This window comes from Colletotrichum destructivum, chromosome 2 (assembly GCF_034447905.1).
Source record: "Colletotrichum destructivum chromosome 2, complete sequence".
NCBI lineage: Eukaryota > Fungi > Ascomycota > Sordariomycetes > Glomerellales > Glomerellaceae > Colletotrichum > Colletotrichum destructivum.
In genome coordinates this window covers 286,301-301,884 of record NC_085897.1, presented here as the reverse complement: position 1 = coordinate 301,884, position 15,584 = coordinate 286,301, and the positions used below count along the sequence as shown (strand labels likewise).

The 15,584-nt window shown below is 51.6% G+C and overlaps 5 protein-coding genes across 5 annotated transcripts; 2 read left to right on the top strand and 3 right to left on the bottom strand.

The window, feature by feature from the left end:
- Positions 1-1,017: 1,017 nt before the first annotated feature.
- CDEST_02269 (Putative phosphate transporter) lies at positions 1,018-3,450 on the top strand. The gene is made up of 2 exons (XM_062918428.1): positions 1,018-2,902; positions 2,982-3,450. The coding sequence occupies exons 1-2, from the start codon at positions 1,352-1,354 to the stop codon at positions 3,378-3,380; spliced, it is 1,950 nt and encodes a 649-aa protein (XP_062774479.1). The 5' UTR covers positions 1,018-1,351; the 3' UTR covers positions 3,381-3,450.
- Positions 3,451-6,488: 3,038 nt separating this feature from the next.
- On the bottom strand, positions 6,489-7,201 carry CDEST_02268 (Putative HAD superfamily, haloacid dehalogenase-like hydrolase; the record flags this gene model as incomplete). Its single annotated transcript, XM_062918427.1, is given in 3 exon segments — positions 6,489-6,829; positions 6,840-6,959; positions 6,985-7,201. 3 exon segments carry the CDS (start codon positions 7,199-7,201, stop codon positions 6,489-6,491), a joined length of 678 nt encoding a protein of 225 aa, XP_062774478.1.
- A 1,607-nt stretch (positions 7,202-8,808) lies between these two features.
- Positions 8,809-10,236, top strand: CDEST_02267 (Putative metal-dependent hydrolase, composite domain superfamily; the record flags this gene model as incomplete). Its single annotated transcript, XM_062918426.1, has 2 exons — positions 8,809-8,990; positions 9,291-10,236. 2 exons carry the CDS (start codon positions 8,809-8,811, stop codon positions 10,234-10,236), a joined length of 1,128 nt encoding a protein of 375 aa, XP_062774477.1.
- Positions 10,237-10,591: 355 nt separating this feature from the next.
- Positions 10,592-10,867, bottom strand: CDEST_02266 (uncharacterized protein; the record flags this gene model as incomplete). Its single annotated transcript, XM_062918425.1, has 1 exon — positions 10,592-10,867. The coding sequence occupies one exon, from the start codon at positions 10,865-10,867 to the stop codon at positions 10,592-10,594; it is 276 nt and encodes a 91-aa protein (XP_062774476.1).
- A 3,080-nt stretch (positions 10,868-13,947) lies between these two features.
- Positions 13,948-15,470, bottom strand: CDEST_02265 (Putative cytochrome P450; the record flags this gene model as incomplete). Its single annotated transcript, XM_062918424.1, has 4 exons — positions 13,948-14,386; positions 14,443-14,666; positions 14,723-15,023; positions 15,092-15,470. 4 exons carry the CDS (start codon positions 15,468-15,470, stop codon positions 14,022-14,024), a joined length of 1,269 nt encoding a protein of 422 aa, XP_062774475.1. The 3' UTR covers positions 13,948-14,021.
- Between the last annotated feature and the right edge of the window lie 114 nt (positions 15,471-15,584).

Sequence of the window (15,584 nt, the reverse complement as noted above, 5' to 3'; positions counted from 1 at the left end):
GCATCCGACTCCCTTGGCTGCGTCTTGTTCGGTCGCCCGTTCAGGTAAGTCAGAACACCAAGGCCGAAAAAGCCCAGGGGGTCGGAACCTCGGGAAGACTCACCCTTTCATCAATTTCATCAATCAAGAGAGAATGAAAAAAGAGAAGGCGAAAAAAAGAAGAAAAAAAAAAGAGGGAATTGCTCGCGTGCTCTCCTGCCCAGTCGATTGCCATCGTGCTCTCAGAGAAGCAGGAGAGCACGCGACACTCGACATAAGTGAAGGGTGTCTAGCGTCAGATCATCTGTCTTGGCGGGCATGGCTGGCGGCGGCGGAGAGTTGACGAGAGAGAGAAAGCGTACGGATACAGGAGTTGACAAGCTTGACCAGGAGGCAAAAAAAAAAGATACCAGACTGTGAACAGCTCTTCGACGGAGCTTCGAGAGCGTATGGAAACGACAACGTGCTCGCACACGGGAAGCTGACTGGCTGGTTTCCCTCCCTTGGCGATTCTCTCTTTTGGTGCACCGAATGCTCTGTACCTTGAAAGCCAAGAAAGGCCAAGTCGTGGAGTGGCACCCGTCTTCACCAATCTCGGCTGGTGGTGTGGAGGAGTGCAATGCTCGGCGCAGACTGGGCATCCGTCAAGCATATCCACATGGATGGGTCGAGGCGGCGCTCTGGAGTCGTTCTGAACGTCTGGACGTCGTTTCTGGACGTCTGGAGAGCTAGCTATACACGACATTTGGCAGTCAAGTCGAGTTTTTCTCTCGGGTCTCTCACAACCGCCGCCGCCTCCCCCCTCCCCCCCTTACCCCGGTTCAAGCTGGAGGCGAACACAAAGGCCAAGATGTCCAGGTCTCTCGACATGTATCCATCCGTATTGTCTCCAGAAACAGGAACCCTGGAAAAAGATGGGTTGACGGAGACTAACAGAACAGATAGACAGAGAGAGAGAGAAACACACACACACACACACACACACAAACACAGACACACAGACAGACGGCGCGGGGCACACGTGGGTGTTCGTCTTATTAATTGTCGACGTGCCGCTCTGTATAAAGCATCGTGGCGTTCCGAACCCTCTCGACCACCTTGAGAGAAGAGAATCTCGACAAGCTTTTTTTCCTTTTCTCCTATCCCGAGCGAGCCTGCCCGCCGCCCCCTCTTACACCCAAGCTCTCCTCCATCCGGCGGCTTGTTGGTGTTACTTGATTACTCTCCTCTTCCTCACTTCCTCACTTCCTCCATCTCTCTTTCACCTCCTCCTCCTCCTCCTCCTCCTCCTCCTCCTCCTCCTCCTCCTCCTCCTCTCAACTAGGTCAACTGAGTCAACGACAAACGTCGGACAAAAGACCACCGAGCCGTCATGGCCGTCCTCACGCAGTATGACTGGATCATAGCCATCATCAGCATCGCCTTCTGCGGCAGCTCTTTTGGCAACGGCGCCAACGATGTCGCCAACTCGTACGCCACCTCGGTCGCCGCCCGCACCCTGACCATGCCCCAGGTCGGCTTCCTGTCCATGTGCACCGAGTTCTTCGGCGCCGTCGTCCTTGGCGCCCGCGTCACCGGCACCATCAAGAACGACATCATCGACCTCGACCGCTTCCGCCAGACCCCGTCCACCCTGATCCTCGCCATGGGCTGCGCCGAGTTCGCCAGCGCCTTCTGGCTGCTCGCCGCCACCAAGATGGGCTACCCCGTCTCCACCACCCAGACCATCGTCGGCGCCCTCGTCGGCGTCGGCATCGCCGCCCAGGCCCAGGTCTCGTGGTCCTGGAAGGACGGCAGCGTCTCTCAGATCGCCGCCTCCTGGGCCATCGCTCCCCTCATCGCCGCCGTCATCGGCGCCGTCCTCTTCGCCTCCCTCAAGTTCACCGTCCTCGAGCGTAAGAACTCCTTCGAGAAGGCCATGAAGGCCATCCCCTTCTACCTCGCCTTCACCGCCGCCGTCCTCGCCCTCTTCATCACCGTCGAGGCCCCCGGCGCCCCCTCCCTCGAGGAGCTCGGCGCCGGCACCGCCTGCGGCATCGTCCTCGGCGTCTTCTTCGGCGCCCTGCTGCTCGCCTACGTCTTCTTCGTCCCCTACGTCCACCGCCGCCTCGTCAAGGAGGACCCGCGCATCCGCCTCCGCCACATCTTCCTCGGCCCCATGCTGTACATGGAGAACCCCCCCATCTACATGCCGGCCAAGGGCAACGAGTTCGTCATCGACTACTACGCTGACGCCCACGACGAGACTGCGGAAGAGGAGAAGAAGAAGAACAACAACGACGACGACAACATCAACAACAACAGTGCCGACCTCGAGAAGCAGCAGGCCAAGAACCTCGGCAACGGCAACGACAACGCCAGCACCGACAGCCCGACCTCGGTGCCCCCCCTCTCCCTCGAGGACGTCGAGCGCGGCGGCAAGAAGGCTCCTCTCGCCGCCACCGACGGCACTACCGGCACCACCGGCGGCGGCGTCGTCCAGCGGTACAAGCGCAAGCCCGAGCCCGAGGAGCGCTTCCTCGCCCCGACCGCCCACCTCCCCATCCACAACCCCAAGCGCATCTGGAGCTTCGTCAAATACTTCTTCCTGCAGGGCGTCACCCGCGACTGCGTCACCCACGCCTCCTCCCAGCTGTCCGCCATCCACGGCAAGGCCAAGCGCTACGACAACCGCGTCGAGCACCTCTGGACCTACGCCCAGGTCGCCAGCGCCATGATGATGTCCATCGCCCACGGCTCCAACGACGTTGCCAACGCCGTCGGCCCCTGGATCGCCGCCTACCAGGTCTACATGACGGGCGAGATCAGGGAGGACGGCGAGTCCCCCATCTGGATTCTCGTGGCGGCCGGTTTCCTCCTCGGCGCCGGCTTCTGGTTCATGGGCCACCACATCATCAAGGCCATGGGCAACAAGATCACTCAGGTATGTTCACACCACCACCAAACAAACAAGGAAGACAAAATGGTGCCCGTCCATGATGCTAACATAGGTTGAATTCTAGCTGTCTCCCACCAGAGGTTTCGCCATGGAGTTGGGCGCCGCCATCACCGTCCTCCTCGCCAGTCGTCTCGGTCTCCCCGTCAGCACCACACAGTGCCTGACCGGTGCCGTCATCGGTGTCGCCTTGATGAACTTCGACATCGGCGCCGTCAACTGGCGCCAGGTCGCCTTCATCTTCTCCGGCTGGCTCGTCACCCTTCCCTGCGCCGGTCTCATCGGTGGTCTGTTGACAGGGTTCAAATCCACGACACTCCACGACACATTCGTGAATATGGCGTGGATATGGATGCTGACTAATAACTTCGATGTGGAATGGGTGGAAATGGATCCATTATGGAAATGGATCCATATTGTGGAATGGGTGGAATGGAAACCTACTTTGTCTAACAATGGTAATTAGTGGGCCGCATCCATGCCTTGGTGACGTCGATGTTATTGTCACTCGTCCATCAGAATCCTATCTAGCGACCCGATCAAACCGGCACGCAACCAACTCCGTAGTGTCTGACAAAGCCCAATTGTGCTGGCATCTAGCCTATTGCGGCTCTTGGTCACCATGCGGCCAGTGGTCGAGAATAACCTCTCGCACTCGGCTGACATTGGTGGCACAGTAAGCAGATCCAAGGCCATCCTAGACAACCGGGGGTATTTAAGCCGCCTCATGTGCCAGTATTCGTAGGGATCTGTGACAGAAGCATCAGCATCCTCGATATCACGCTGCCACTGCCCGTATTCATCAAGATCCAGACCGCCAACTGAGGACCTAGGCGATTGAGCAGGGGATTGAATTGGCGACTCGGTAACAGAAACCCCCCCGGCCGTCAGTCCTCGCTTCTTTGTGCGCCACGCTGTGAACTTGTTTCTTGAGGTCTTCAGCCGCTTATTGGCAGGCAACTCAATCTCTGGGTCATCGACCTCCAGGTCCCTATACTCTCTCTCCCAGAGATCCTGGACCATCTCCTTCGCCTTGGTAATCCATAACTGTCTTTCGTCGTCGTCTCCCCACAAATCGTCAAACAGTGCCCACCGGTAGGCAGGATGAAGAACTGCGGCGCCATAGATCAAGGGGCTATCGTTCAGATGCTCGTAGTATTCGTTCAATTTGAGCCAGCCCAGATTGATGTTGACAGCGAGGTGATGGCCGTCCGGAAAATTGGCGACTGCTCTTTTCGCGGATTCGAGGGTTTCGAGAAGAAATTCATACGCGTGAATAAGATCCCAGCTTGTTCCTGTACAAATCAGCTGTTAGAATAAGAATCGGGCCGCTTTTGAGAAGTATAATTAAGGCTTACCAGACAGTGGAGGGTCGATCTCGTTTTCCTCGACCTTTCTCCGGTGTTTTCCCTGCCCATCACCCTCAAGGCCTCTCACAACCAGCTGGAAGTCAAGCAAAATGTCGTAAAGAGTCCCGAGCACATGCCAATCATCAGGTGTCATGTGATTCTCTTCCTTCAGGAAGAAGGGCAGCTTGGAGCCCTTTTTGATGTGGCCAGCTCTCGTCAAGTTGACCTTCTCCCACTCGTTTGACGCTCTCTGGACAAAAGAATTATAAAATGGCCTTAAGACGAGAGCGCGCTCAATCATCGAGAATTGAGAAAGCCACCGGGTAGCATTGTCGACCACAACTCCAACTGGACGGTGTTTCTTGAGCTGAGCGTCATCAGAGAGTTGGCTCTCGATAGCCTGTACCTTCTTGAGCATATCGGTCCACGTGTCCGATCTGCTCACCTCCTAGGTATTCGTGAGTATAACAAATAAAGCCGGGGATTCAGCCACCTACAACAGCAAAGTTATGCCATTTTCCAACAGAGCCTCGCCTCCTCCAGACTTCATGCTCCTTCGCTGCCGTATGAAGTCCTTCGAAGACCTCTTTCTCGAAAGCATCCGGGTTCTTGCCATACAGCATCTGTTTCACTACTATGTTGACAACGTGACCAACGCAGCGAACCCATCGCTTCTCCCACTCGAAGCCGAATTCTAATCCAAGCTCCCCCATCGAAGTTTTATTGTTACCGGCATTATCCAGTGTGAAATATCCGACTTTATCGCTGATCTCGTACTCTCGAATGATCTCGATGATCTGCCCGGCGATATTCTCGCCTGTGTGCCTCTCTGTAAGCTCAGGCAGTCCGAGGACACACTTCTGTGGCCGATTGTTTGAATCCCGAAAAACACATGTGATGCCGTATAAGGCGTGTCGGTTACCAGACTTCCAGCCATCGTACTGGATATGGATCTGTCCCGGACTCTTTCGCAAAGCGTCCTTCACTCTTTCCATGTTGTTAGTAAATTCTCGCTCTGCGATGGCACGCACGGTCACGTCAGTAATGTTGGCTTTTGTGATCTCCACCGATGGATTGAGGTAGTTGAAGATGTCTCGAAGATCTTGATCGTTAACGATCGAGAAGGATTGGTTAGAATTGACAATCCAGTTGACAAGTTTCTGCTGGAATACAGTTTTGTCAAAACGTTTGATCAAGGTATTGATCAAATCTTGTTCCTTCGGCTCCTTCGGGTTCAACTGTAGAATTGTTGCAATGGACTGATGTGCTTTCTCAGATGCCTTGGCAGGCTTTTGCCTCTTGCCTGTCGGATCCATAATGCCATTGTGGTCCGCGTACAGGTGACCCTCCGCATTCTGCAACCCTTTGATGGCATAACTCTTTGGCCTCGGCCGCTTTTGCTTGATGCAAAGGCAACACACCCATCGGCGTTCCCCTTTCTGGGCATGCTGGATATCGTAGCCGAACTGATATACCCATTGACGCACTTGGCCGTCTCTCTCCGTCAAGGTCCAGCCTTTGTAGAGCTGAAAGAGTCGTTGATTGTCTTCTTCTGTACGTTCTGGAACGGGTGTGGTTGACTTGGTAGGATGGAGGGCGGCCATTTCGATTTGGGGAAATAAGGGCGTGAGTAGTAGTAACCCCCCTAGAATAGACTTGTTTGAACTTCGTGTACGGGTAAAACGGGGTGGAAAATTGTTGCTATTGCGTTGTCGTTGGCGATAGAAAGTACTTGGGGTATGCGCTATTTCACAAGGAAATCCAGGTTTTTTCAGCCCCCACCTAAATCTTCAATCCTTTCCACAATTTCCACATATGGAACATATGGAAGGGGTTCCGTGGCGTGAATATGGAAAGGCTGAAGCCTACGTGGAATGGAATGGAATGGACATGGATCCATATTGTGGATCCATATGTGGATTTCGTGGTATGGATTTGAACCCTGTCTGTTGATGGCCATGTCCCTCAACACTCCCCAGTTCGGCCAGGGCTAATATCGTCATGATGACCGGGATGGATGAAAGAAAAAGCATGGTAGAGTGGCGTTAATGATTTATTTGCATGGGTGGCTACTCGGAAAGAGCTTCCGGGTTTTTGAAAAGAGGCATGAAAAAACATGTCCATACTAGCATTGAAATTATGAAATCAACAGAATTACGACTTCAAGTAAATGCCCAATTCTTGACACTCCAACTACTGTAACCAACAGAAAGTCCCCTTGACTCTTAAAGATCAATTTCTTCCCCCTCAACAACTAATGAAGCCTCTATTCCAGCGATCTCAGCTAGTATCATCATCACAGACCTGAGATTTCGCAATGCTGCTCTTGGGTGGTCTCGCATGAGGTTGTCACAGCAGGCCTGGAGCATTCTGAGACTCTCAAGCAACCTAGCTTCAATGCATGATTTCGAAGAGAGAAAACATTTTTCGTAGTCGATTCGGATGCTGTGAAGTCTCTCAGTGATGTGAAACCTGACTTGTGTGCCCGGCTCGTCCTTTTGCTCGTCTTGGCCTCGAAAAGAGATCCGTATGGCGGTCTCGTTGATTGGGGATGCCGCTTTGGCGACTATTCTGACCATTCCTTCCGGTTCGAAAGATGGCAAAGACGTAGTTCTCCACGGAGATGGCTGCAAGAATAGCAGACAATTCTTTGGCAAGGTCGTGGACGGTATTCGATTCCGCATTCAAGACCTCCCCTGATATCAGAGTCCACAGAATCACCTATCATGCAGCTGTTCTGAAGCGTGGCCCCCAACGCCTCGATGGCTAGGTGAAATAGTCGTTTATCGGGCTTGCAGCACCCCGCTTCTTCTGAGGTGATGATATTGTCGACAAGGTGATGGACCCCAATTGCATCCGACTTTTCCAACTGGTCTTTGAGTTGCCCGTTGGTAACGATTCCCAGTCTGAAACCGTGCTCGCGTAGACGAACCAGCATCTCAACACTGTCTGGAGTCGCTCATCGATTCTTCTGGTACGCTGGTTTGTAGACGTTCCTGAACTCGGTGATCTGCTAGTCAGTCGGCTCTGGGAGCCCAACCTCGTTCAAAAACAGGCGAATCTTTCTAGAGTCCGCCTCTTGGTAAGTGATTTCATTGCGCAGGTATTCATCGTAGGCCTTCTGAAGTGATGCGTTGTACTTGGAAATGAGGTCTTGGATATTTTCCCCTGAGAAACTGTCATATTTCTGTTGAACTGTTTTTCACTCTGCATGACGTGCTGGCAGCTTTACCCGAAACTGAGCATGCAGTGAATTTGTATAGACGTAACTTCACTGAATGATAGGCTGATTTCCAACAACAGTCGTTGGAATTCAGGCAAAAGCTGCAGCAAGGACACGTGTTTGCAACCAAGAGACCATTTGAGGAATTTAGAAAAGCGATTATTATCTTGCGGTTTATGCTGGAGAATTACCTTCTTTAAGCCCAGAGCCTCCTAGTTAACACAAGCAAGCGGTTCTACTACGCTAGCATCAATACCTTGTCGCTCACAAGACAACATGCCTACCCCTCAGCTGGCTCTTTACTTCGAACGTTTGAATCGCCACAGATTGGAAGATCTCAGCACAGAGTTGGAAAGCCGTCATATCGGATTTCATCAGACCAAGTTTCTGCCTTCATTCCAAGGGTTTCTTGATGGACAAGCCTCCAGAGGTGTCCTCAGAAAAGCCTTGGCACCAGAACAGTGCATATTTCCAAAGTCAAGGTCGAGTCATAACCGTCTGGATACCTCTCCAGAATGTAAATGAGGTCAACGGATGTTTGAAAGCTATAGCAATGTCTTACAGACAAGGAAGGTTTCCGCACATCGGAGCTGAGACGCAAATCGACGCGTCGAACTTGGACTACAGCGCGGTCTGCAAATATCCTGTGGCTAAAGGTGGCATTTGTGTCATGGACCACAACACCGCACACTTTTCCGGAACCAACGAATCGTCAGCGACACGCAGAGCCATCATATTTCGGTATCAGGCAATCCATCAAGAGACTCGGCGTCTTGTTGCTTTCCCTAGAGACACTGGCTGCGCTTCGACAATGAACACTCCGGAGCCTGCTTCAATTCTCCATCAACCAGGCGAGAAGAATCAATCCATAGGACACAAAAGACATCGGGCGGTTCAGACTTTATACAAGTCACCGAAAATCAAGGACCGGATGGGTCCCGATTACGATCGTCTGGGTGGGGGCGTCTCAGCAAGACTCCTCGTGGGGGAGAAAGAGAGCATGGTGGAGAAGCGACATCTTATCATTGCCCGTGTCCTTCGTCAGCTTGCCAAGACAGAGAGGCATAACAAGATCCTTTGCGGGGTCGGCTTTCCACGACGGTTTATCCAAATTGGTCGCGCTGATCCGACGCGCCATCTCAACTAACTGAACTCGTTGGGCCCGCCGCCCAGTGAGCTGAAACCTGAAGGGCATCGCACCGCGCCATACGACACATCAAGACCGCTCGCTCGAACTCCTTTCCTTGCACTCTCTAGTAGATAGCACTTTCAGTCTTTCAACCAAATTCCCTCCTAGAACTATTGACCGAAATCACATTGTCATGACGCAATATACACTGCATACCTCGTCTTTATTTGACCCTCTGGTCAAGCAGGTTCGCCAAAATGTCTCCATTACCGTTGACTCGGCAACTGGCCTCATTGTTCGCGTCTTTGAGAGAAACGACGAGCAAGAACCATTTTTACAGATTCTGCAAGAGCGAGACATTGACCTGCGGGGCAAGTATGTGATGCCTGGACTCGTGGATGCACACACACACGTGTTTTTGCATTCATATAAGTGAGTCAATCCGTCCTATTCCGGCTCTTTCTTGAGTGTACTGATTGATAGTTATAAGTGAAGCGGGTGCTCTCCAACAAAAGAGAGACGAGAGTATGACAGAACGAATTGTCCGCGGCGTCAATCATTGTCGGACGGCTTTGCTTGCAGGATACACGACTTACAGGTACGCGGTTTCTTCTGATCGCCGCCAATAATGCCTGAACACACACACACACTGACTTCTTATATTTTCTACAACAGAGACCTTGGGTCGGAGGGAATGCAAGAATGTGACGCCAACCTGAGAGATGCCATCGCTCGCGGGCTTACCCCGGGGCCACGCCTGTTCGTGGCAACCAAGGTGATTGCCAGCACCGGTTCCTTTGAGCCGCGCACTGAGAACAACGCCGGCGGCCACTGCCTACCGGCTGGGGCGGATGCTGTTGATGGTGTCGAACAATGCCGGCAGGCAGTTCGGCGACGGATTGCCACGGGAGCAGATGTAATCAAATTCTTCGCTGATTACCGCCGGAGAATCATGAGATCACCCCCTGCGCAGCAACATCCCTACATTCCAAGCGTTTTGCATCCCCCCAAAGAACCTAACCCGGACTACTTGGTGTTCTCTCAAGAAGAGATGGATGTGATCGTCAAAGAAGCGGAACTAGCGGGCGCCCCAGTGTCGGCGCACTGCTGCACATTGAAGGGCGCATTGGCAGCCATCGAGGCCGGGGTCAACACCATTGAGCATGTTTACTTTGGCACCGATGACATGTTCATGCGTATGATTGACAAGGGAGTCATAATGGTGCCTACTCTTGCGATTGCAGAAAAGTTGCATGCCCACCGGTTTGACCAGATACTAAAGCAAGTCAAACGGGCGCACGACCTTGGAGTTCGCCTAGCTTGTGGCGGCGACACGGGAACCTTTCCGCATGGCGACAATGTTCGGGAGCTGGAGTTGATGATCGAGGCTGGTATACCAGTAGTTGATGTGTTGGAGTCGTGTACTGTTGGGGGGTGGGAGGCCTGTGGAGGAGACTTATGCGGGAGGCGATTTGGATGGTTCGCAGAAGGCCTGCAAGCCGACATTGTGGCCTTTGATGAGGATCCTGAGAAGAACATCAAGGCTCTCAGATCTGTCAGCTTTGTCATGAAGGATGCAAAAGTGTGGAAGGAGGGCGGAATAGTTCGAGGTATGCTCTAGGAGAAACGTATACACATCTGAAATTTAGTTGTTTGGGCTCCAAGATTTTTAAGCTTACTCTCCTCTGATTCTAGCATGACGTGAACTTATTTCGGACTCACAAAGACAAATACGTGATAGATTCTTAAACGAAGTGTACGACTACGACGACGATGACGAGGACGATGTTAACAACAATAATACCAATGACGACGATAACGACGCAGCTGACATCGACGACGAAAGCGACGAGGTAACATTTATTCAGTTTGTTTCAAGAAATACAGTATTTAGTCTCCATGTTGTTTTGGTTTCTTTGCCACTTTTACCCTGACATCGAATATCCCTGAGACCAACGTCACTTGATGCACCCGTCTTAGAAGAAGAGGGGCTCTGCGTTGTCTCCGGTAACAAAATCCGTCAGGTTCTCATGCGCGTTCTTGAGGCAGCCTTCAAGCATCTCCGGGTCTCTGGGAGTGAATCTCAGTTTGAATAACGAGGGGAGGGAATTTGATGCAGTTGAGTCCTCCTTGTAGTCGATATAATGGACATTCGGGGGCATTTCCTCGCTCTCTGTGATCTTGAAAGAGAGAATCAATCGAACAAATACGCCGTACAGCATCCGGTTTGCGAAGTTGACAGCCGTACACATTCGGCCTCCAGCGCCGTAAGCAGGGTTCAAATCCACGACACTCCACGACACATTCGTGAATATGGCGTGGATATGGATGCTGACTAATAACTTCGATGTGGAATGGGTGGAAATGGATCCATTATGGAAATGGATCCATATTGTGGAATGGGTGGAATGGAAACCTACTTTGTCTAACAATGGTAATTAGTGGGCCGCATCCATGCCTTGGTGACGTCGATGTTATTGTCACTCGTCCATCAGAATCCTATCTAGCGACCCGATCAAACCGGCACGCAACCAACTCCGTAGTGTCTGACAAAGCCCAATTGTGCTGGCATCTAGCCTATTGCGGCTCTTGGTCACCATGCGGCCAGTGGTCGAGAATAACCTCTCGCACTCGGCTGACATTGGTGGCACAGTAAGCAGATCCAAGGCCATCCTAGACAACCGGGGGTATTTAAGCCGCCTCATGTGCCAGTATTCGTAGGGATCTGTGACAGAAGCATCAGCATCCTCGATATCACGCTGCCACTGCCCGTATTCATCAAGATCCAGACCGCCAACTGAGGACCTAGGCGATTGAGCAGGGGATTGAATTGGCGACTCGGTAACAGAAACCCCCCCGGCCGTCAGTCCTCGCTTCTTTGTGCGCCACGCTGTGAACTTGTTTCTTGAGGTCTTCAGCCGCTTATTGGCAGGCAACTCAATCTCTGGGTCATCGACCTCCAGGTCCCTATACTCTCTCTCCCAGAGATCCTGGACCATCTCCTTCGCCTTGGTAATCCATAACTGTCTTTCGTCGTCGTCTCCCCACAAATCGTCAAACAGTGCCCACCGGTAGGCAGGATGAAGAACTGCGGCGCCATAGATCAAGGGGCTATCGTTCAGATGCTCGTAGTATTCGTTCAATTTGAGCCAGCCCAGATTGATGTTGACAGCGAGGTGATGGCCGTCCGGAAAATTGGCGACTGCTCTTTTCGCGGATTCGAGGGTTTCGAGAAGAAATTCATACGCGTGAATAAGATCCCAGCTTGTTCCTGTACAAATCAGCTGTTAGAATAAGAATCGGGCCGCTTTTGAGAAGTATAATTAAGGCTTACCAGACAGTGGAGGGTCGATCTCGTTTTCCTCGACCTTTCTCCGGTGTTTTCCCTGCCCATCACCCTCAAGGCCTCTCACAACCAGCTGGAAGTCAAGCAAAATGTCGTAAAGAGTCCCGAGCACATGCCAATCATCAGGTGTCATGTGATTCTCTTCCTTCAGGAAGAAGGGCAGCTTGGAGCCCTTTTTGATGTGGCCAGCTCTCGTCAAGTTGACCTTCTCCCACTCGTTTGACGCTCTCTGGACAAAAGAATTATAAAATGGCCTTAAGACGAGAGCGCGCTCAATCATCGAGAATTGAGAAAGCCACCGGGTAGCATTGTCGACCACAACTCCAACTGGACGGTGTTTCTTGAGCTGAGCGTCATCAGAGAGTTGGCTCTCGATAGCCTGTACCTTCTTGAGCATATCGGTCCACGTGTCCGATCTGCTCACCTCCTAGGTATTCGTGAGTATAACAAATAAAGCCGGGGATTCAGCCACCTACAACAGCAAAGTTATGCCATTTTCCAACAGAGCCTCGCCTCCTCCAGACTTCATGCTCCTTCGCTGCCGTATGAAGTCCTTCGAAGACCTCTTTCTCGAAAGCATCCGGGTTCTTGCCATACAGCATCTGTTTCACTACTATGTTGACAACGTGACCAACGCAGCGAACCCATCGCTTCTCCCACTCGAAGCCGAATTCTAATCCAAGCTCCCCCATCGAAGTTTTATTGTTACCGGCATTATCCAGTGTGAAATATCCGACTTTATCGCTGATCTCGTACTCTCGAATGATCTCGATGATCTGCCCGGCGATATTCTCGCCTGTGTGCCTCTCTGTAAGCTCAGGCAGTCCGAGGACACACTTCTGTGGCCGATTGTTTGAATCCCGAAAAACACATGTGATGCCGTATAAGGCGTGTCGGTTACCAGACTTCCAGCCATCGTACTGGATATGGATCTGTCCCGGACTCTTTCGCAAAGCGTCCTTCACTCTTTCCATGTTGTTAGTAAATTCTCGCTCTGCGATGGCACGCACGGTCACGTCAGTAATGTTGGCTTTTGTGATCTCCACCGATGGATTGAGGTAGTTGAAGATGTCTCGAAGATCTTGATCGTTAACGATCGAGAAGGATTGGTTAGAATTGACAATCCAGTTGACAAGTTTCTGCTGGAATACAGTTTTGTCAAAACGTTTGATCAAGGTATTGATCAAATCTTGTTCCTTCGGCTCCTTCGGGTTCAACTGTAGAATTGTTGCAATGGACTGATGTGCTTTCTCAGATGCCTTGGCAGGCTTTTGCCTCTTGCCTGTCGGATCCATAATGCCATTGTGGTCCGCGTACAGGTGACCCTCCGCATTCTGCAACCCTTTGATGGCATAACTCTTTGGCCTCGGCCGCTTTTGCTTGATGCAAAGGCAACACACCCATCGGCGTTCCCCTTTCTGGGCATGCTGGATATCGTAGCCGAACTGATATACCCATTGACGCACTTGGCCGTCTCTCTCCGTCAAGGTCCAGCCTTTGTAGAGCTGAAAGAGTCGTTGATTGTCTTCTTCTGTACGTTCTGGAACGGGTGTGGTTGACTTGGTAGGATGGAGGGCGGCCATTTCGATTTGGGGAAATAAGGGCGTGAGTAGTAGTAACCCCCCTAGAATAGACTTGTTTGAACTTCGTGTACGGGTAAAACGGGGTGGAAAATTGTTGCTATTGCGTTGTCGTTGGCGATAGAAAGTACTTGGGGTATGCGCTATTTCACAAGGAAATCCAGGTTTTTTCAGCCCCCACCTAAATCTTCAATCCTTTCCACAATTTCCACATATGGAACATATGGAAGGGGTTCCGTGGCGTGAATATGGAAAGGCTGAAGCCTACGTGGAATGGAATGGAATGGACATGGATCCATATTGTGGATCCATATGTGGATTTCGTGGTATGGATTTGAACCCTGGCCGTAAGCAAAATGGTACGGGGGAGGTATATTGCATCCCGCTTCTATCCATCGCTCCGGGCGGAACTCATGAGCGTCAGGGCCGTACGTCTCTTTGTCTATGTTACTAGTCAGCAGGCAGAAACCCATGGCATTTTCAAATAGAAACCGTACCAAAACTGACGGCTTGGTTGTTGATGTAGATAAGCATCCCTTGGGGGATGGTGGTTCCCGCATACGTGAAGTCTTTGTAGACCTGTCGGGCTGGGAGAATCTTGTGGGGCGGGTAAAAGCGCAAAGCTTCTTTGACCAAACCGGAGACGTACTGGCTTTTCTCTTCGAGAAGGCATTGCTCGAATGCGTTCTCATGTGAACCGTAGGCACCTATCATGTCTTCGTATGCCTTGTTTTGTACCTCTTGTCCCCAGGGCGTTGACAGAGCCCCAAGCGTGACGATGACGGTCGAGTAGATTGTTTCGAATCCGCCAGACATCAGACCACCGAGAATTGTTTTGATGTCAACTATTCATATCAGCGTTAGTTGTTCGTGGGAAGTCCACTCTTTGAATAGTACATACGCTTGGTAAGGCCCTCATGGTTGTCTTCAAGAAGCATTTCAGCCACGCATTTCTTATCACCAGGACGTAGTCTGTTGTGGCTGTTCTGAACATTACTGAACATAGTTGCAAGCCAGCTATCTCGTCGGTTTCGAACTTGCTTTGCAGTGACAGTGCGTCGGTTGGTGCCCAGGTACCTCAAGTGAGGAATAAAGTCTTGGGGGTTGGAGTTTGTGGATCGGAAGCTGTACGGGATTTTAACACTCATGTTCTTCTGGATCACTGAATAAACGGGCCTTACCTTGCGATTGTTTTTGCGTCTTCGAGAATCTGGAGAAGCATTGGATCTTCAACCGAATTGAATCGTGTACCATAGCAAAGCATCATCATGAGATTGAGAGAGAGACGCTTCTGATACACATGAGGCACGATGTCAACTGCCCCCTTCAGGCTGTCATAATAAATCCTGGAGATGACGGCGCATGTCTCCATATGTAGCATCCCGTGCATCTTCTTCATTGCTGGCCCAGTCGTGAACGAGCCAACAACCCGCCTCTGCTTCTTAGTCCTCTCGTTCCATGGAGATGTGCCGATGGTTGCCGCTTTGAAGACCGGAAGTCAGCATCCTTTCTGAGCGCGCTGCGCGCGTATGTTCGAGACCTTTACTAACCGGATGTCTTTGAAATAACTCCGTGAAATGTATAGAACCACGGCCGGTCGACGGTGGCTGACTGGTTCTTTACCAGCCATTCTCGGGCTGACTCAAATGAGTTGATCATGATAGCCCGTCGGCGTCCCATTCTAAACTGGAAAACAGGCCATCCATATTTGGCAGACCACGATGCCGCCGTGGTAGCATGGTCGTTGCCCAAGTGAGGTAGATGGCCGGCCAGCAGCCTCCCGCCAGGGATCTCAGGAATGCCTTTGATCTTGGAGAAGTCCACATAAAAGAATTTGAGACACAAGACCAAAACTGCTGACAAGGTGACGACTACCAGGCCGAATAAGGCCACGGCCGTGTGTATGCCAGTCGCAAAGAGAAGATACATTGCACAGGCGTATAACTCGGGCCTCTTGATGTCCGAATCCCAGTGAAGGAAAGATGACGATGAGTGTTATATGCGTCCAGTTACGTCCAGTCCCAGCGAGCAAACCTAGGACCA